The 21,973-nt window shown below is 39.9% G+C and overlaps 1 protein-coding gene across 1 annotated transcript; it reads right to left on the bottom strand.

Annotated features, from left to right (window-relative positions):
• Positions 1-11,822: 11,822 nt before the first annotated feature.
• On the bottom strand, positions 11,823-14,736 carry LOC109852818 (esterase FE4-like). The gene is made up of 9 exons (XM_020424326.1): positions 14,538-14,736; positions 14,062-14,350; positions 13,750-13,935; positions 13,412-13,611; positions 12,992-13,160; positions 12,711-12,877; positions 12,459-12,603; positions 12,157-12,289; positions 11,823-12,063 (listed from the first exon to the last, which is right to left on the bottom strand). Exons 1-9 carry the CDS (start codon positions 14,727-14,729, stop codon positions 11,901-11,903), a joined length of 1,644 nt encoding a protein of 547 aa, XP_020279915.1. The 5' UTR covers positions 14,730-14,736; the 3' UTR covers positions 11,823-11,900.
• Positions 14,737-21,973: the final 7,237 nt, after the last annotated feature.

Raw genomic sequence — 21,973 nt, 5'->3', positions numbered from 1 at the left:
TATTTTGTAATTTATATATTTACTCAAACAATAAAGACTGTAAAACTCGTGCGAAAAAAAGCATATCCGAACAAAAAAAAAGCAAAAGAAATAGAAACGAAGCTAATGTAAGAGCTTTCATGTCGAAGGCTTCCACGCTCGCTTGGCTTTCGAAGAAGCTGAAATCGCGTGTCAGAAACGCGGCCTCGCTCTCTGCCACACCACTTTTCACCTACGTAATCCCGTATACGGTTATACCACCCACGAGTATGCCTCCTATCAGGTGTATTACTGTTCTTGAAAGGTATAATTATCGATAATACCCGAGAAACTAGATACTATCGGTACACGTTGGTCTTAAAGAGCTTTTCAATTTTTACTTGCGTAAAATATAGAGCACGATAGGAATATCAACTTGACGTTGAACGTCAAAATTGCAGAGAACCAGTTACTTAACGATATCTTTAAAATTCAAGTACGTAACAATAATATGTAAAAACCTCGTAGGACACACATGCATGTGTAACGTCTTCGAGACCTCATTTTCAAAATAGATTTCTCGATCTAAATTTTATTTTGAAGTCTCGTTATATTAAAATTTAACATCTCTTCATAATTGAATTCTCTCATCGTTTATTTAGTTTTCACGACTGTTTTAAAACTTCTATCTCTTTCTCCATATAATTAAAGTATCGCCGCATATATTACATGCATATCTTATCGATTAGAAATTATAAAAGTGAACTCTCTCTTCTCTTTCTCTCTTTTCCTTTCTCTTTTTCTCTCTCTCTCTCTCTCTCTCTCTCTCTCTCTCTCTTTCTCTCTCTCTGTCTCTGAATAGTAGTTCAAAACTATAATAGATTATTTTAAGCTTATTTCCGCAAATTCATGCTTCTCTCTGTGCGTGAAAATTCCAGTTTACGAACTCATGAAGTACAGCAATTGTTTAGCCGTTTTGTATACATATACGTATGTTTTCTCTGGAGACCTTTAAATTCAAGCTGATTAACTATCGCTCGAGCGCGCCATTTATACCAAGCTCAATAATATCGCGGCCGGTCTGAATCTCGTATCGAATGCACAATCTGTATTACCAAGTACGACACGTCCCAATATCTCCTTCGTAACACATGTGGTTAATTACATCGAGGCTAATGTAATAGTTTGCACAACGTAATGACTTTCGATGACTCGTCTGACATCGTGACGTAATATAATATACCACCGAGATTTGTTAAATCTTTTCTGTTTTATCACTCTGACAATGTAACGCGAGCTTACATGTGTATCTAAGAAAGTAACACACAGTATCACAGTGTATAATTTTGTTACAAGAGTTATTGTTTCTTATACATATGAATAAAACAAAGATGCGTATATATGACGTGTATACATAATCGATATTTTAATCCGATCCGTGGATTTTGCCGACATTATAAAGTTCTACGAAACTCGTTACGCGTAAACTCATAATCTTATTACGGATCGACGGAAATTTTTCCACGTTTATTCCCTTTTTTTTTTTTTTTTTACCGCCGCGCGGCGCGATATGAATTTTAAAATAATTTTACCGGTAACGTATCATTCTTGATATCATTATGCAAGCTCATTTTCTCACTGGATTAATTACGCGCGAGCCAGTTTATACACGGAAACGGCAGATCTGTTCGGAGATCAATCGCAAGTTCGCATACCTGCGGTCACTCGGTTCAATTATAGAGAATTCCATGTAAATAGATCGTATCGGATTGTATCGACTCGGGAAAGCTTGGCGATTATTTCTCACTGCAATTTCCGCACGTATATGTATATACATATACATATACATATATATATATATATATATATATTCTATTATACTTATATATTACGTTAATATAATTTCTCGTAAAAGAGATATCACTCTTCACGTAGTTCGCAAACTTCTAACAGAGATATTTGCGAGGTAAGTTGTAGGTATTAATACATATGTGTAGGTATGTACGTGAAAATCTCTTGCCACACGTACTACATCCTTCGTTACGTACGCACACATACACACACACACACACAAACATGAGCGCGATTTCATGTTAAGTTGTGCGATAAATCTATTTATATTTCTGTCCGCACATATGGAGAAACTGTTTAAAGTAATACGACTGTGACGTAACTTCTTACGTAGATACTATGCACGCGCTTTTTAAATAGTTTCAGATAACTGACCTTTACTATATATATTTCCGCGGCAATGAGTCGCCGTAGCGTGTTAAGCGATGGTTAACGTAGCCGTATCGGGCCAACGTATCTGACAAGGGTGCTGTTGCATTCTATTCTTGGGAACGTTGCATTTGTGGACAGGATGCAAAAAAAAACACCCCCGCGATTACATCAGAGTTTTTTTTTTTTTTTTTTTTTTATTAAATACGCATTTGGTTTTATACTTGCACAAAGAATAATTGTTGTCTTTTGAGAGGAGAATAGTTGTTTTTGTATTGTAATTAACAGAGCAGAATAGTTCAATTGAAAACACTGAATTGTTAAAGTACAAATTCACTTCGGTGAATGTGAGGTAAATTAAAACTGTTTAATGAAATATTATCAAGGCGTGCATAAAACCGTGTGTAAAGATTGTAATATATCGTAAAAAGTTAACAACGTTAAAAAAATCATCAACTAAGGGCACGTGTGCAAATACGACAATTCTTGCAGTAGTTTTTAAATAGATTGGAGAAACAGAAATATAGTTCTCTAGTCGCTAAATCCAATTTCTTGCATTGACTCTACGTTCATATGTTGATAACACACGCGTTGAGCGACGGAATGAAGCAAACCGTTGCTCAAACTAAAAAATTGTGCTAAAGAGCCTTTGTAGCCGATATTCATAACAGCAAGAAGAGTGTCGAGGACAGTGTTGTGCGCAAGTAGAAAGCAACCCGCAAGATTCCGTCGTTCGGCACTCCATTTGTTTCGCTATAGATCGTCGCGGATAAGGTTTCTCGTTGTATGTTGCGGCTTTATTCACCAGTCAGGCGATATACACTTTTCTAGCTGTCCCACATCGAGCGATGGGAGGGGCAGCCGAAATGCATTTGTGTTTTCCCCACGTAGTTGTGCATACGAACGTTTTGTCACATTCTAGCACGGTGTGAGGACGTGACACAATTTCTAGGTAACATTGTCCCTCGCTATATTCGGGCTCGGTATTTTCTCGGATGTAAGAACATTTTTCTTCCTGTCGATAAGTTTTAATGAAAACGTTGCACAGACGCGATACATATATATATATATATATATATATATATATAACGATATATCTCGATTGAAATTTGTTTACATCTAAAGAATACTCTCCCCCACAGAACAAAGGTGTATATATAGCGCGATGTGTGTACACACAAATGCGATGTGCATGCACATGTAGATTTATATGAACATAAATTTTCCTTCTTAAATTCATTTATTTTTTTCTACATTTTTTGTTTTTTCACAGTTATTTGTAATTTCGTAACAAACGAATGATGAGGCGTAAACAATTTATTTTTAATTTCAGTAAAAAGTGTAACAAAACAACAGCTGCTGATATAATTCCGCACAAATATGTCGGCAAAAAAAAAAAAAAAAAAGAATCAATACCACATTGATTTTAAATCATTACCGGGAATTTTTTATTTATCAAACAGTGTCTCTCTCCACAGCACGTTCCAACGTAACGGAACGACAGTGGCACGATTTCTATTCGGTCGCTCGAAGCGAGGCCAGGCTTGCCAGGCAGCAACATATTTTTGCCGCAGCGGTGCTGATCCGCAACAGCGAGGAAGTCACGTTCGGCAGGACGCGCAAACCGAGACAAACCTCGTCTGTCCGACACTACCTCGGCAGGTAGTCCCTCTGGCGTTTCACTATTGATTCCCGTTGAGGCGCGCGGGGATGAAGTCTAGGGACTTGGGCGGCGAGGGAGTACAGGATAGGGTAGAGCTTGGCAAAGTGGATGGTGGCAGTGCCGGCGGGTAGGGAGGAGGAGGAGGATGGAAAAGGAAACGCGGGAGAAACTCGAAGTAGGGTAGCAAGGGAGAGACACAGCCGGTCGCAGAAGCGCAAGAGGAAGCTCGGTCGTCCCAGTTGCCGCCACTAATGTCTCCTCATACTAACTACCTTCTTATCCTCTCTCCATTCTCTGTGCTCGGCTCAAACCGAGAGTGAGAGAAAGAGAGAGAAAGAAATAGAAAAAGAGAAAAATTGAAGCGAGAGAGAAAGCGAAAGAGAGTTACAAAAGGGAACGAAGGGCAGACGCGGAAGAAAGACTGGGGCGAGCGCGCGACAGACGGAACGGAGAAAACCTGCGGCAGTTAAGATAAAGTAGCTTGGATGTGGACACTTTTGTCTCGGGGCGCGGGCAGATTTTTCTTTTGGTCCAGACGCGATAGGACCGCACACACGTATCACCGCCGGCGCGCGGTGGTCGGATCTGTGCGCGGACGCTGTTTATGAACGCCGATTGCCAAGGTTGGTTAATTCCCAGAGAAAAATAGCAAGAGCTCGCTGTGCGAATCGCTAGTGAGCTTCTTTCGCGGGAAAGAAGATCGCGCAGCGGCGCCTGGCAGCGGTGGATGAGAAAAACAGCTGCATGATGAAGATTGGTTGAGTCCGGATAATCAGACGAAAACGATCTCTCTCTCTCTCTCTCTCTTTCTCTCTCTCTCTCTCTCTGTTTCTCTTTCTCTCTCTCTTTCTCCATATATATGTATGTACTTATCTATGTATCCTCTCTATTTTTTCATTCTCCTACAACGCCGCTCGGTATAGCTGCAAGAATCACTCGAGTGGCAAATTGGGCCGTTTTGCCGCGTGGATGATCCTGCAATCTCTATCACCAAGGTTAGAGGTAACAAGCGCTCTGATAATAATCCCCGCACTGGAACGGCAAGATTTTTATAGCAGAGTGCAAGGGACGCTCTCGTACTATATCGAGACTTATACCGAGATAAAAGATAGACACACGCACACACACACACACATCGCGCACTAACGTTGATATGCATCGAATAAAAGAAAAATAAGTTTTATTTTTTTCTTATAAATAATACACGACTGTGACGTTAATGCATATGCATGTCAATGTAATGCAATATATTATACGATGCTAAATATACGACGAGTTAAATCTATGACAGAGATAATTTTGCAAATCAAAGTCGGCTCGCAGTAACAATTGATGCATTGCAGCATATAACCGTTGATATTGTTATCACAATCCGATTAGCGGATTGTTAATCCAAATATTTTTCTGATTTATCTCTCTCTCTCGTGGAATATAAAATAAAATTATTGGGTGCACTTGCAACTAAAATCGTATTTATTTGCAACATGACGGCAAAATAGCGCTTGTATCGACAAAGCCGATGAGATGCGCTCTTTCTCTCTCTCTCTCTCTCTCTCTCTCTTTCTCTTTTTCCCCTCTCTCTTTATCTCTTTGTACGTAAATATACAGAGGATTTTTCGATATTTGCTTCGATATTTGCAAAGTTTTTTTTTCATGGAAATTAGCTATTATTCCTGTGCGGAGGATCGCAAATAGAAAAATAAAAACTATTAGACTAACTAGATAATCAAAGAGAAACATTCGCGCGCGCGAGTAATTCCCTATTCTCGGCGTTGCAATATTTGAAACTGTGATATTATAAGATTGTTGTTAAGAACAAATAAATAATTGTTGACTTTACGGATTTGTAACCTAATGACAAGATTAATTTCGATATGCGTTTTGTGTCCATATGCGCTCGGCGTTACACGGTTTCATCGAGTGCAAATCGCTCTACAAATTAGACTTGTAATCATTGCGCTGTATAAATTATTTATGACATAATATATTTCGGGGTGGTATTAACTCGATATATATCAACGTAACTGCGCCCGTCACGTTCGAACTGGCACATTGTTGTGCGCTGCGCGATTCTGTTTAAACATGGTATAATTGATTTGCACATGGACCAAGCTGTTGCACTAAAACAACGACCTATTTACAGACATAATGCTCACTATATATAGACATCAACGGATTTCGCACCCTCCCTTCCCCGACAAAACCCTCATATCTTACAGCTAAATTTTTGCGCATTAAACTTCGGCTATTAATCATCCTTCCACCGAGCCATATACGTATAAAGAGATCGCGTGATGTATGAAATCTTAGTTAGAATTTAAGTACACTCTCCATTTGCTGATTGCGTGACGCATTAATCTGCATATTTTTGTAATTCAAATTAAATTTAATGCAATTAATAATAATGTTTGATCACGCGATTAATATGTGTGTGTGCGTGTGTGTGTGTGTGTTAGTGACTGTAGTGTATACGCAAGAGAGCTGTGCGATCTAAATCCACTCGTGGAAATGAGATTTTCCTTTTTTTTTCTTGTCACCTTTAATCGAATCGCATTATATCTTCGTAAAGCGCTTACCGGAAGAAAAAAGATGCATTTATTTATAGAACTCTTCGTAAATACCAGATAAAATCTCTTGTCATCGAAATAAATTTCATGCATTTATGCAGTCGGTCGAATTACATATTCATAAGTTTTGCGCGTATAGATATATATATATATATATATTCCGCAAAGGTAATATCGATTTATGTACGAAAATGCCGGCGGACGCACAATTATTATACGTTTTAACAAACCGTATTCGCCAAGATTTCCAACGTCGAGCCGCGACTGAAACCGATACGTGTCTCGCATTTGTCATTATATCAAGAGTGGGACGAGGACGCGTCCTAGTCTTTTTGATGAGAGATTCAAGCTGGAAAAACAGGGACGGTGTATTCTGAAGAATGAATACACATACACCGCTATTTTGTGTTATCGCGACACTACATCAATTATACTATAAAAGTTACCATGACGAGGAAAAATTCTCATTGCTCGATGCGTTTCTTAAAATACAATCACACGCTGAAACAACGCACGTTACATAGTCAATGATTTTTCATTTCTATGTCACGTCAATATATTGTTTTCACGACGACAGTTTGATTAAAAAAAAAAATGCAATTGCGCGCGACTCATTACTTATCGTATCAACTAAATACCTAACAAACTTAATTGCTCGTCCTTGTAAATCTGTCCTTGTAAATTATAGCTACTTAAAATCGCGATAAAATAAATAAAATTTATACCTCAACGTACGACGACGACGATAAATCTGGTAATTACCCCGATATCATCCAATATCCGATATGATATCGATGGTTAACGTAACGGCAAATCGAAAATTATTGCCAAAACTATATGTGACGAGATGAAACGTGTAGAGCGGCCAACAACATATTGTATCGACCGGTGGCGGGGATCACGCTTGATTTAACGCGCCGCGACATCCCAATGGATCGATAGCGGGGTAATCTAGCAGGACATACAAGGAGATCGGGACCTTTACAGGTCCAATTAACAAACAAACCAATTTAATTAGCATTATCAATGCAATTTCCGCGCTGGCATCGGAACTAATATTGGAGGCGGTGGAGTCTGCCGATGTATACGCGTACGTAATGTACACGATATTGGTTCGAGCGAGAGGCGACGACGAACGCGGACGTGGCCATGTAGTAATTCTGTAATATTGTAGGTGACGGTGGTTAGCCTTAGGGGATGGGCAAACAATGACATCCGACCAACGCGGCTCGATTGCTACGCGCCGCTGCCACCGCATCGCCATTGAATGATGATAATGTATAAATATATTACAGAATTATTTACTTGTCGTTTTGCAAATTGCGCGCGCGCTCCGGAGGGACTTGTGTGAGAGAGAGAGAGAGAGAGAGAAAAAAAAAGAAAGATATGACATCGACTAATGCCGTTTATCGTAATTGTACAGGTATATTTTTGGTCGGATTGGCGTTCGCTATTATGCGTTGTTTACTCGTTGTTGTTTATCACGTATGTAAATATTGTATATTGGCACAGATGAAAATATGAATCTAATTGCCATGTTAAATCAACGCTCACTTACTCGTGAAACTACCTTACGCGTGTATAAAAAAATAATTGGTTATACGCGCGTATGTGCGCGGTTGCATATCACTGCGCGTCAAAAGTTTCTTTTTTTCTTTAAAACGAAAATGGCCATTAATTTCTATCAAATAGTTAATCAACTTGCGGGAGTAATTTAAACATAGGGATATGTTTACATAAAGCGCACAAAGCATCGGATCACTCGTTTTGTTTGAAAAAATAAAAAAATTAAAAAAATATAAAAAAGCGGAATACATCGTCATAAAGATGAAAATACGCATGCAGCAACCAGTAAATCTCACCCGTCTCGCAAATCCAAGCTGTACTATTCATAATTATAGGAAATCGTTAAGCCGTTATTATTTATTGACCAAGTCGTTAATGGATCAATAGCATTTCATTTTTCCCAGTCTATAACATATCGACGGCAATACATAAACCGTCCGGCGTGTTAAAACGCGTATACAAGCGCGTGTCACATGCACACATATTGCAGGAAATGGGAGCGGTAGCGGGTGTAATACACTACAAACATTTGCGTTGTTTCATACAATGTCCCCTCATATTTGTCAGGAAGTACCGACAACGTCTAACTCATTTACCGCATATTAAACCGCGCGGATGTAACGTAATGATCTCTCTTTATCCGCTAAGATTTTATTACACTAAATATTAATTTCAAAGCTTGCAGTTTTAAGAACGAAAAGTTTGTAGTTTTATAACAACGATATAAAACATATGAAGAATAGAAAATGAAAGAACATCGTTGCACAAACGACGGAAATGCGTTTTGCTAAATTAAAAAATGCCGTGAATTCCCTCTATAAAAAATAATTTGTTTGAAAAAGAAAGGTAAAAAAAGGCACGAGATATCCAATTTATTATTTTTCAAAAATCGGAAATTCGAATATATATATATATATACACACATACACACACACACGCATGACGTTACATTCGAAGAAATTAATTTTACTCTATCCGCGTTTTGCACATTTATCGAAAACACATTCAAGAGGGCTTGACCGAATATTTTACTTATACGAAAAAAGAATGTGGCGGCAAAGCTGTTGCCGTTTTAATTTCCTTTCTGTTCGTGCACATTTGTTGCGAATTTGTCATCCTTTCTCGTCCTTCGCACTATTGCAGCGTACGTTATCCTGATATATATATATATATATATATATAATTTTTAATCCCGATGCTCATAGGCCAAATCGCAAAAATAGAAAATAAATTATTTACACGTGTATTTGTAGGTTTGTCAAACTGAATTTATCTCGTAAAGAAAACGATCTTTATCATTAAATAATTGATCCGTCTCAATTTAGAATGATTCTTACGTTACCCAGATTATGCATTCTCCTGTGATATTGAATGAGGCCAAGAACCGACGCTTATAAATTGGGTCGACACGAACCAAGGGATTTCAATATTCACACAGTGGTTAAAGATCAGGACTAATCCAAATGCGATCAGATGCATTACGTGGGAGAAATCGCCGTTCAGGTTAGGTACGCAAATGTTTGGGGCTTCTATATTGCCGGTGAGGTTGCGTCTTAAGGGGTTGGGATGGGGGTTGAAATGTGTCTGCGAGAGAGAGCACGATAACTAATACATAATCCCAAACGTTGGTTCTCCGATCGCAAGCGGTACATACAGTAATATACCCCGTACCGATTAAATCCAGTTCGGTCACGCGGCGGGAACTGAACACGCGCAATTGAATAAGCCAAAAGACGGTCGCGTGACTGACGCGAGTTGCTCTCGTGGCGCGTTTTGGCTATCGGAAAAAAAAAAAAAAAATTTACACGGTTTATCGTCATAAACGACAGCGTATAAAGTACAAACAACGTTGATAATTCTCTCGGCGATCTCTATCAAGTCGCCCAGTTTCTAAAGTTTCGTCCCCGTTGTTGGGGCGCGGTTGGCAGTTCACAACTTCGCGTTTCCAAATTGCAAACCATCGTAAATAAGCACGCTTATCTCGTCAAGTGTCGTCGCCAAACTCAGTGCGCCTCGCATTTCAGTGCGAATTATGGCATCGTCAAACCGAGTTTGTCCGCTTGTTAAGACGGGACATAACGACTCGGATGGCGTCATATCGCCGGAGCACTCGAGTAAGGGTAATGGGTTTGTGGGAACTTGGTGCGCGTCGCTAAATGGAGTAGATTAAGATATTGACGAGTTGTTACGGTGGATATATTTATGTATCGCTTCGTCATATCGTTGTCCGCGGCGTTTCTTTCTCATTTGTATTCGCGCGTCGCTTCGCTTCCGCGAGAACGTCAAGACGCGCGTCGGCAAGAAATACGAAGGCAAATTCTCTCTCTTTCTCTCTGTCTCTCTTGCAAAGGTGAGACTCGAGAGCAAGTACGCCGTGCAGACGAGATATTAAGTTGTTGAAACGAAAGTTGAGAGCGCTTTATAGAAGCCCCCCTCCTCTCCCGGTAAGACTCATCAATTTCCCGATATTTCCGATCGGTCAATCCAGCAGAGACAGCAACATCATTGCGCGCAATCCTATTGACGATGAAGAATGAAAACTCCTTTTAACAATATCGCTTATTCAGACGCGTCGGCACCGGTGTGCGGACTTTCTTCGCCCCCGTAGCGCGAGAGGATGATCGATTGCATCCGCGCGCATAGGTCCCGCAGTCAAAACTGTAGGTACCCGACGATCAATATAATACATATCAAGGCCCTCGCGCTTATATATTCTTCGCCTTCCGCGTATACGCGACTGTTCTCTCTAGTACTTCGAAAACAACACGAGAGCGGGGTGCCGCCTCGCACGTCCACCTTCGCGCGCACCTTTTTATTATGTCATAAAACGTGATATGCGAACAGCAACGTGCGCACTGCACAATCGCGCCCGACCTCTCGTCGTATCAAGGTTACAATTTCAACGACACACACACACATATCGCAGCGTATACATATTTCGCAAGATCGGCGTGCGTGCTCTCGACTCTTTCGCGGTCGTACGTCGGTTCTCCATTCATTCCGCGCGCGACGCCGGCCGCCGAACTCCGTGTATATGTCGCGGTCTCTCGCGCGTCGCTTGGTCGGCTCGGTTTGTACTTTGCGAGCAAAAGTTCTCTCTTATTCGTTCACCGAAACAAGCGCATAATTTCGTTAGAGAACTCGCAGCGCCCGGCGGTTTCACCTCGTTATACGAAAACTTTCCGCGGTCCCGCATGAAAAAGGATATATATATGTATGTGTATATATATATATGTATATATATATATGTATATATACGGCGGCGCGCAGCAACAGCTGCAACGACGCGGCGCCGCTCGCCGCAATAATTTCCATTCCGTGCGATTATTCGCGAATTGTTCACGGGGTGTACCGCGAACGTGCGATATAACGACAGAAGAGTTTCTTGCCGACTTCGGGTGGCGGCTGTGGCCTATTTGTTATTATTTGGCTCGTAACGCTCTGACAAAGCATAAATTTTCCTTCATTCGATAGTCTCGTCATCGTTTTATAGCAAGCCGCTCTCTTGCCACGTGCGTGACTAATCTACGTCACACTAGATGTGCAACATCTTACTAGAGAAATACTTGCACACATGCATTATTAAATGGAGATCAAGAAGAATTGACAACAAAGTGTCGCACCACTTTAACCACCTTTCAAATGTCTGTCCGTGATCGCGCGACAGCATTTTTTTCCGAAACGAGCTCACTTCAAACGCTGACATAATTAAATTAGAAAATATTAATTTGATCAATTGTTATCGAACGTTTTTATAATCTAGAACAGATTTCATCGATTGTGGCATCTTTTTTACGGCAAATAAAAATGAAATTCTCTCAATCAAACACATTTTATTTAAACGCAGCTTTGCAAGCTTGGATAATTTTTCTTTCTTTATTTGTTGTAATTAATAACACTGGTATTGATTGATATGTTACATACAATTAACCAAGTACATTTTTGTACAAGTTCTTCCAGAAGTCTATCCTATCTCGCAACAAGCCTTTTTCCATTTTTAATTCTTGATTAATATTCATATATTTATCTTCCGTGCCTCTAGGCTCCCAATTCACATTTACATACTCATTCATGGTCGACGTGGGATTTCTGAAAAAAAATTCGATATAAATTCTCGTTGTATTTTTATTTCACTAAAAAGTGTTATACTTAAATTATAAGATGAAAATTGTCTGAACTCACCCGTCTTTTGCAAAATTCGTCAGTAACATGGTGAAGATGTGCGTCATTTTCTCCGCGGGAGAACCAGTTTGCGGCACATTTTTCAAGATGTCCGAATAAAATTCGTACGTCATATCATCCCCGTGAGCAACACCTAATTAAATAAAGCAGTAATTGCAAATAAAAATAATTAATTGAAATATGTTTCTCCGTGCGCTTCTCTCTCTCTTTCTCTCTCTCTTTCTCTCTAACGAGTTGACGGAATACAAGAGCGGGGATGAGTGGTGTTATTTTTCTACAATGTGTAGAGGTCATAAACTCACCTTCTTCCACGTGGAACAACGATTTCATCATACCGAACGGAGCTTCGTAAGAGAACATGTACTCGTAAATTGGCGACGAGATTCGGGAGCTTAATATTTCTAAACTAAGCGCGGTCGGCACGTCAAACATGACGTCGTCCAACATCTAAAATGCACAAACAGCTTTAATATGCACGTCTTTAAACTTACGCGCCACTTACTACACAAAGTTTCACGGTGTGACGGGGACGGATATTAATGTTAAGTACTCACCATCATGAACTCTTTCGTCGTTTCCGTGGAAATCGACTTATCCTCGAAGTAGAAACTCTTAAGGCTTTCACCCAGTTGGTTTCTCTGTCCGGAATCGGTTACGTTCAAGTCGTCCGGCAGAAAGTTCTCGAAGTGCTCGTTCATTTGATCGATATTACCGAGCATCACTGCGAAAACAAATGTTTCGTTGTCGTTTACATATACATCGAACATCGTATAACATATACATGTGTATATATATATGTATATATATGTATATCTCTCTCAGGAAAACTGATTACTCTGCACGAAGAAGGCAGACTCGTCGGTCGTAATTCCAGCCATAACCGGCACGTCAGCAATTTTTCCGGATTTCAGAAGCGTCCAAGGATCGTTGGGCAGAAATACCTCTTGTCCCAGGTCAACCTCGGCGGATGGAAGAAACGCCGCGAAACGGCCGTTCATAGTGTTCTGCGCAATGACGCAATCGAAATGATTACCGGCGTTCCGGTATTCATTAACGTAATGTCTATGTATCCGGGACGCGCGCGTGTATCATAAACATCAATTAATTTAACGTTACCTCTCGTACGCGCGCAACCCAACGGAAGGGAAGGTTTCACTGTCCAATTACATTCAATATCTGTTCAACGGATATTGCGAACAAGGAGAAAAAAAAAAAGAAGAGCCGTGTCAGAGCGATATCAACGCTCGGCGCATACCTCGGTCTTCATTAATTCCCCGCTGACTGTAATTAATTCTTTTGCGGTAAATTCCGCGAGTCTGGCAACCAGCTCAGCAGAATCGGTAGTCTCAATGCCGAGCTTCTCTCCCAATTTGAAAGCTACTTCTCTTGGATTGTAAGATATCGCCCAAGTATTCACCGCGCTTCCGCTCTGCTGAATGGCGCTGTTGAACAGACCTGTGGCCCAGTTAAATCGTGTTGTACACTTTTACGTTGCAAAATGCAATTGATTAATATCCATTTGTACAAGAAAAGCATGTCTCTTTCTCTATTTCTCTATTTCTCTCTCTCTCTCTTTCTCTCTCTCTTTCTCACCGTCAGACATAGGGGACATCATGTGAAACTGGACGGAACTTGCACCCGCGTCTTCGCCGAAGATGGTCACTCGGTTTGGACAGCCACCGAAATAATGTATGTTATCCTTGACCCATTTCAGCGCCATTACCTGATCCTTCAGCCCGGCGTTTCCAGGAGCACTTTTGTCAAGAGTGTTTAAAAATCCTAAAAGTCATCGTGACTTATCGATTGTAAGCACACGTATTTATTTTGAGAATTATATATTTACAGATTAAAAATTTGCAAGCGCGTGTGATGACAAATTATTTTCGAGAGCTAAATTGTATTTACCGATGGGGCCGAGTCTGTAATTGAATGTTACAAGGACAACGTCGTGTTCGACCAAAAAGTCGGGTCCGTAAAACAGATCGTCTCCGAAACCGTTGTTGAAATTACCGCCGTGGATCCACACCATAACAGCCTTGCGCGCTTCCTTGTCCAATACTGGAGTGTAAACGTTAAGATAAAGACAATCCTCCTCGCCGACCATGTCTTGTTTTATCATGCAGAAGAACGGACAGGCCGAACGATGATAGGTCGCGTCATATGTGCCTTCCCAGGAGTCAGCTGGATCTGGCATCTTATGAATAAGAAGAAAGTGAAGGTTTCTCGAAAAGAGACATTTCTTATTTAATAATCGAAAAAATTCGATATTTTGATTTAAATTTAATTTTTTTTCTTTTTTTCTTTTTTCAATGAAAAAAAAAAAAAGCAATTTACATTCAAATGCGTGTAACGTACGTATGCACACGCATCGATGAACTTACCTGGAATTTATTAAGACCGACATTAGATTTCGCGTAGGGTATCCCTTTGAAGCTGTAGTACGGCTTGTTCTGCAAAACGGTATTGGTCTTTAGACCTTTCAGAAATCCCTGAGGAATTTCTAATTGAACATCCTGCACGGCTTCGGCCCATGCAATCACAAACGCACAAAACAGGAACTTGCGAAACCACATTTTCACTCTGCAGAAAGATCGCTTCGCCGTCGATCTTTTATAGCTTCAGAATATATGCTCGTAATAAAAGAAGTGGATCGTAGCGCGGATCATATTTACGCAATCGCTGTCCACAGAATATGTAATAACGCGAATGCGGGTTACTCGCACACAGCAATTTGCAAAAAAAGACTATGTACGTAATCTCGCGTGTCAACCACAATCGCAACAAGTGATTTTTTTTCCTTTTTTTTTTTTTTCAAATAAAATTGTCAGATCGGATTTCCTCAGTTTATTCTCAGCCTCGATAACATAATCTCCATTAGAGCTTCATAACGCGCTTCCTGAAATTTATGCGCAATCCGCAACAAGGTAACGTCGCACAAATTGCGCGGCTTTTCAAAACCCATGAATGAAATAGCTCAAATTGCTCCATCATTACCATTAACAATTAGATGCGCGAACAAAAGGCTACAACGTTTTTACGTTTGTTACATATTTGGTGATATTATATTTTAACTATTATTGAGAAAAATATAACAACGTATAGATACCTCGCTTCGTTCAGTATACTTAATTTTTAATTATTTATTTCAAAAACAAGGTTAAGTGACGTTTCGATAAACAATTTTTGATAAATTTTCGACAATCTTTCAAATGTTTTTTTGTTACGCAATTACGTGTAACATGGTAATGTCACCTCTCTTGACATAATATTACACTCGAATATCTTAGAAAGTCATAATGTCGTTGCTGCAACGACGGAAGATTTTAAGTAGAATTTTAATTAATTTTAATAATAATGCAAAGTGCATTAATCTAAAATAAATAAATTTTCATCACTTTTATGCATCGCGTAAATAGGAAGGGAGATGTAAAGAGAAGAAATGAGGTGAGAGCAGCTGAACAAACTAAATAGATACGGATTTGAATGGTACGCCATAATGATTAAGGCCGTGTACTAGATGCAAACTTCGCAAGTTTAAGCGGTAATTAAGGTCGAGTTAAAAGAGAAGTACCGGTGATGTTGTTTGTTTCGATACCGACATTGTGAGTTCTAGGTGCGGGGAGACTTATGACACAAATTAAAGTTTGCATTAACAGATACAAGTCAATATCAAGAATGTTTTTTTCATATTTCACATGATAATCAAAATATTTTTTTATATGTACTAGAAATTTTCTAATCTTACTTTTCTCTCTATCTCATACGAAGAACGAAAACATAATTCTCTGTGTGTTAAACATTTCATAACTATTTGTGGTTCTTATTTATTTAATCATGAGCAACACATCGTCGCGTGTGCACCGACTTTTAACACATCTGCTGACGGACGGCGCAATCTGAAGAAAAAAAAAAAAATCTGAAACATCGAAATAAATCTCGCGTGCGTGATTTTCCGCTTTAACGAACGATCAGACATTTTCTGACAATCTGTTCGCCTCGCGTCGGGAGGAAAAGAAAGATATGTTCTGTGAGCAATTGCAGCCGCGTCCACCCGGCGTTTCCCCCGAGTAAACTTCAGTCTGTTTCGAGCGTGCCATCGAATTTTTCAAACTTCAACGTGATTTTCCATCCTCCGTCGACGTCAACGATTCTCTTGAATGCGACGTCGCCTTCGTCATAAATGCGGCGTCGCATTCAGTACCGAATTCATACAAAGCAACCGACCGACCGACGGGGAAAGAAGTACACGCGTTTCGATTCGCAGACAGACGCTTTTTCCCCGACGATTTCGTTCACTCTTTCTCTCTCTCTCTCTCCATGTTAAATAAAATATCCTAGAGTATCTCGATTTATACATCGTTCGATTTCGGGGAAAAGATACCGGATTCTAGAAATAAATTAGTTTGCATATTCAAACGAAGCGAATCCTATATAGTAAGGAGGACAGTCGGTCGATAAGCAGTTTTGCACAACGGCAGGCGGAGGTAGCGCGCTCTTTCCCACTTTTTTTTTCTTAAATAGAATATCCGCTTACAGCAAGCTGCTTTCAACAGTTGCCGTTAAAGAAAAGATAAAAGGGTAGACATGGGACACTTGCGAAATATGACCACTTTGTCCACGCCCCGGCATCGACGGCTCTGCCGTACGTATTCTCTAACCTGAGGAACTTAGGCTCGGTTTCACGTTTCAAAAGCGACTTTCAAGTCGAGTTTTAGCCGGCATGTTAATTTCCGCGCTTCCACACACTAGAATACATACATATAAATGGTTTTTGTGTTTTAGGAAAATTAAAATATACAACTTCCTTATTACTCTTTGCTTTTTCTTTTTGTTTGCGATGAGACGAAACAATTATCCTAACAAAAGCAAGTCTTCCCTCTTGTCTTGTTTTGTTTTCTTGGTTTTCGTTTTCTTGTTGGCACCACTTCAACGACGCGATGTTCATCTTTTCTCATTTAGAATTTTCCCGCACACATGCATAAGTAAAGAAATATATTCGAAACACGATTACAATTTCAATATTATATGATATTCTCTCTCTTTGTGCACATAAATATATGTAAATGATAAAATTATACAAACGTGTGGGAGGAAGGTCAAAATTTCTTGAATCGCGCAAACGCAATTGTGTACAGTTTGCGGGAACACACTTCGCGATGTGGTAATTAAAGAGACTCGGCGCAAACGCGACGACGTACGGATAGTTGTCGGCAATTTAACTGCTCGTGTGCTGTTCGCTCGAATTGCGGGCCATTGACACCGAAAAAATTTTAGATAATACAAAAAACAACGCGACACCGGGCGCCAAGTGCCGGGGCGAAGTGAAACGCTCCGAACGAATATTTTTGTTTTTAACCCGCGTTATCCGCACGCTCCCCTCTGACACCGCGCCGCCCTCGCGTGCGCCATCGTCATCAGCGATCTTTCCCGGCGGTTCCGCTAAATTTCGACGCACGCAGCGGCGGGCACAGCACGCGGGCGGATTTGACACATTTCCGTCGAAAAGCGTGCCGAGAGCATATTTTCACGTTTTTTTCCTTTCACGACCGAATCAACGACCTGTCGTCACTCGGAAGCGCTATCTCACTCTCTCTTTCTCTCTCTTTCTCTCTCTCTCTCTCTCTCTCTCTCTCTTTCTCTATTCCTTTATTCTCTTTTCTATCTTTCTCTATCTCTATCTCTAAGAGCTTTTCACTTTGTTTTAACAGTTCGTTCTTTGGCGGCTATTCGTTCCTCTTTTCCACGCGCCTTTCTCCCACATTTCTCTATCTTTCTCTTTGCTCTTTCATCGCTTTAACTGTCCTTTTCTTTCCGTCCTGTCTATTTGTCCTTTCTGGTCACCTCATCCTCTCGCGCTTACTTGTTCTCTTTCTCTCTTTCTCTCTCTCTCATCTCTCTTTCTCTCTCTCGTACTGTCACATCGCTCTGTGCAGTTCGTTCGCTCGCAAACAATGCTGCGGCCACCCTCGTGCCTACGCGCTGTTTTCGCTGAATAAATTTAATTTAAATTTTCCTGCCGTTCGGAACGTTTATTAAGTAAATATATCACGCGAGGGGCACAGGAACGAGGAAGGGTGAGGCTGTGCACACTGATATTTTCCGCGAAACTTGCACTACCAAAGCCGCGTATTGCATCCCCGCTATTGCCGCGGACGCGTGCACGTGTTCATGATGCACGCACGGCAGAATAACGCGACTCTCTATGTTTATGGGATTAATTTATTAAGTTTCGCGCGCGAGCCCTTTCGACCTCTCGCTGTTTCATTTGCCTCTAGTTGAGAATCGCGAATGATATGCGAATTGGAAAAATGTAATTTGTTAGTGTAAGATTCTTTTTTTTTACATATCAAAGCGCGCGTCAACTCGCCGCTTCAAAAATCATAAGCAACGTAGTCAGAAATTTTACTTGTTAAGAACGTGAAAAGTATAAAATAAAATTCTGTCTCTCTTGTGTTGGCTAAAGCTGTCGGATGTGAGTGTTCCATGTGTTGTGCTTATAGCGCAAAAAATATAAAGAATCTATAAATAAACTGATTAAAACATCGTTACATCGCATATATATATATATATATATATTCACATTGCGCGTCGATATTTTTCAAAAATCGCCTTTTAGCTACAGTGAAATATGAGAAGATTTATTTGCATGAATGTGTTCGCTTTTATGTCACTTTTATGTTTCGTCATCAGTCCAATATTTTTTGTTTCTTTTAGCACAGAGGGTCGTATCTCTGTATTAGAAGAGCGACATGCTGTACGTTGTTGTTTTAAATAAAGTCGACACAAAAGTGCGAATTCGCAATTTGCTTTGCAATATAACTCAACAAATGCTGCGAGAAAAAAATCTTGGTTTAAAACAGACGATGCATGTGCAGTTTGTTTTTTTTTTTTTTTTTTTTAATCTAATTATCTAACACCAGACGAAGACATTAAACTGGAAAAAGACCAAGCGGAGAGAATTATCGAGCGAAACGCGAGCGAAGAAATTATATAATTTGTTTTACGTGTGGCGTCGAGTAGACAATGCTAATAGCAACGAAAAAGTCTGGCGGATCGTTGGAATTAAACCGTCGCGCACGGCAAATCTTTAACCGCGATGAGAGTAAAGCACTTTCAGCTGAGCGGCCGAGCCTTTTGATTTGAATGTAAGAGCGATTTTCCGTGCGAGAAGGTTGAAAATGTATAAGCCAACCATTCGAGGTTCCTAGTTTGACGCGGAAGAAAGTGGAGGATAAAGAAACAGAAAGAAAAGAGAGAAAAAGAGAGAGAGAGAGAAGAGAGAAAAGCAAGGACAGAAAAGTTAGATATCGCGGATATAGCGAGAGAAGAGTACGCGGGGGAGTAACATAATTGCTTTTGCAAAGGAGGTCACAAATTCGACATTCACAGTCGGTCATTGCGGCTGTGAAAGCGTCTTTTCGAGCGTAAGGTTTTTAATACGAAGCCGGAGTGCCGCTTCTGGTTTTGAAAGCGTCAAGGATTTCGTCTTTCGCGTGCTTTTCGCGTGTCCTATCTCTCCTCTCTCTCTCTCTCTCTCTCTCTTCGATCTTTCTTTTCTCTTACACCTTTTGCGGCGCACCTTCGCGCTGGCGTTGCGCGTTGAGTTTGAATCTCCGCCTCCGGTGGAGAATATCGATTATCGATATTTATTGCCATGCGGTCAGCATGCGTTGCCTATATATCCCGACATTAACCGATCAAACGGCACGATGTACGATTTTCGGAGCCGCTTAGATATCGTCGAATGCATCGCCAGCTGATCGAAAGGTGATTTTCACGTGCTGAATATCCGAGCTAATAGCGTTAAGGCCGATGCCCGAACAACAATACAACGACCGATATCGACGACATTGCGCGCGCGTATCGTTCGTTGACGTTTCCTCAGCAACACCGATATCTGTCCCGCTCCGCATTTGGAGGGTAATAACATCACGTGACGTCACAACGGAATTTCGTGGTACATACCGATTAAGATTGACACCGTAGTTCTCTGTACACCAACAGTATAGGAGACGCACAATCTACACAGAAGCTATTGTACACCTGTCATTGTGACAAAAACAGAGATTCTAAAAAGAAATTTAATCACAAACACGATATGGATATTGAGAATTATTATGATCTTTAATTTATATTTTACTGATCATGTGGGAATGTGCTCGAAGCGACATTGTGTCTCGAAAGTGAGCAAAACGAAAGAATTTATACGCAAAATTTCCCGATAATAAATTTATCGGGATAGTTTTTTTTTTTTTTTTTGATCGGAATACTCGGTTGCTTGTATCTCTCCCAGTGGTCCAATGTCAAACAGCAAGATATGAATGTTTACGACGCGGTTTGTCGTAAGAAACTGTAATTTACTGATCGCATTTTGTAAGATGTCACAGATCCGCGGCTGGAAACCGTCTAAACCCGTATGTCTTATGCGCGATATTCTTCTTGCTCGTAAACGCAGCCCGTTCCGCACTTCCTCCGCTTCTGTCACGAAAAACGTTTTGTCTAGCTACGAAATAATAGACGCGGAAATGTGTCGAAGTATAATATCCGTGTAACGTAAACATTGCGTAACGAGGCGAGAGAGAAACGTTGAAAAAGAGTGATCGGTGCTGCATTCAATTTCCGAATTTGTCATAGGATTTAAAGTTTTGCTTGTAAGAGAAAATTGATGCCAAAAAAGAGAGAGAAAGAGAAAGACAGAGAAAGCGTTTCTTGTGCTTGTAAAGTTTTTTAATCTGATTTTTTCAGTTTCTTGATCTAATAGAAGAGTTTTAAACTCACTGTCAGCAGTCACAACTGCGTTGCTTAATCGATCATGTAAATCGATTCTGACTCACCCAACATGTCATTTTCTGGAGGATCTCGCGCGGAGACTAGAGCGAGAAAGTAGAAAATGAAAACTTAAACCAAGTAAGTTAACACATTATGAAGTCTGTAAACCGTGTAATAAAAGACGATGTAAGTTCATGGAAGTAATATTGCACGAGCAAGGTACGTTCACAAAAGGAATCGCTTGTTAAACTTCGCATACAAGTTACCTCGATTAGGAGTAGAAACTCCGATAGTTTCTGCAAATATTATCTGCTATTACTTCTGCTCTATTTCTTACAAAATATTTGACAAATGGTTTTTCCGCACAAAGTTTTTTTTATAATAACTAGAAAAATACTATCAAAGAGAAGAGAAGAGAAATTTTATTTTTTCTTCGACAAATATGTGAACAAGCAAATGCAATCGAAGATATTTGAAATCGAGATTACAAACAAAATAAAAGAAAAAACAATTGCTGCTTTGGTGTATTTATTGTACAATATTATATTGTCATACAAGTTTTATTATTTCGTGCATTAGTAAAGTTAAAGAAGATATCTTGAACTTTACAATTCTAATTTCTCGACGGTATTAACTACTTAAAAAGACATCACGTATATTATATAACTTTATAAAAAATATTTGTACCCTATATTAAAAAAGGCATTTTGACCGAGAAGTGCGCGTTTGAAGTCGAATATATCGCACCTATTGTTGCCTCTTTTCCGCGTTGCCGATTGATTGGTTGGTTGATCGAGTCGAATCGAATCGGTAAGATCGAAAGAGTAAATAATGAAAAGCGATTTTGAGACAGTTTGTCGTATATGTAGAGAAAATTAAAGACGTAACTAAAGTCACGTGACAGGAAAGAGTAGAAAAACAATACGTGAAAATAACGTTGACTGTAATTTATATTATATATAACATTAAATAATACATATTATACATATAATTTATTATATATTTATAATATTATACTTTATATTGTATTATATGTATTATATACATA

This window comes from Pseudomyrmex gracilis, unplaced genomic scaffold (genome assembly GCF_002006095.1).
Source record: "Pseudomyrmex gracilis isolate BER0280 unplaced genomic scaffold, ASM200609v1 scaffold_36, whole genome shotgun sequence".
Taxonomy (NCBI): domain Eukaryota; kingdom Metazoa; phylum Arthropoda; class Insecta; order Hymenoptera; family Formicidae; genus Pseudomyrmex; species Pseudomyrmex gracilis.
This window is presented reverse-complemented; position numbering and strand designations above follow the sequence as displayed.

What these genes read in the sequence shown, in the direction of transcription:
- LOC109852818 (XM_020424326.1), bottom strand. Translation starts at nt 14,729, where the DNA reads ATGTGGTTTCGCAAGTTCCTGTTTTGTGCGTTTGTGATTGCATGGGCC. An exon ending in TCGGTCTTAATAAATTCCAG is followed by an intron (nt 14,351 to 14,537) that starts GTAAGTTCATCG and finishes CTTATTCATAAG; the next exon opens with ATGCCAGATCCAGCTGACTC. An exon ending in GTTGTTCCACGTGGAAGAAG is followed by an intron (nt 12,290 to 12,458) that starts GTGAGTTTATGA and finishes TTATTTAATTAG; the next exon opens with GTGTTGCTCACGGGGATGAT.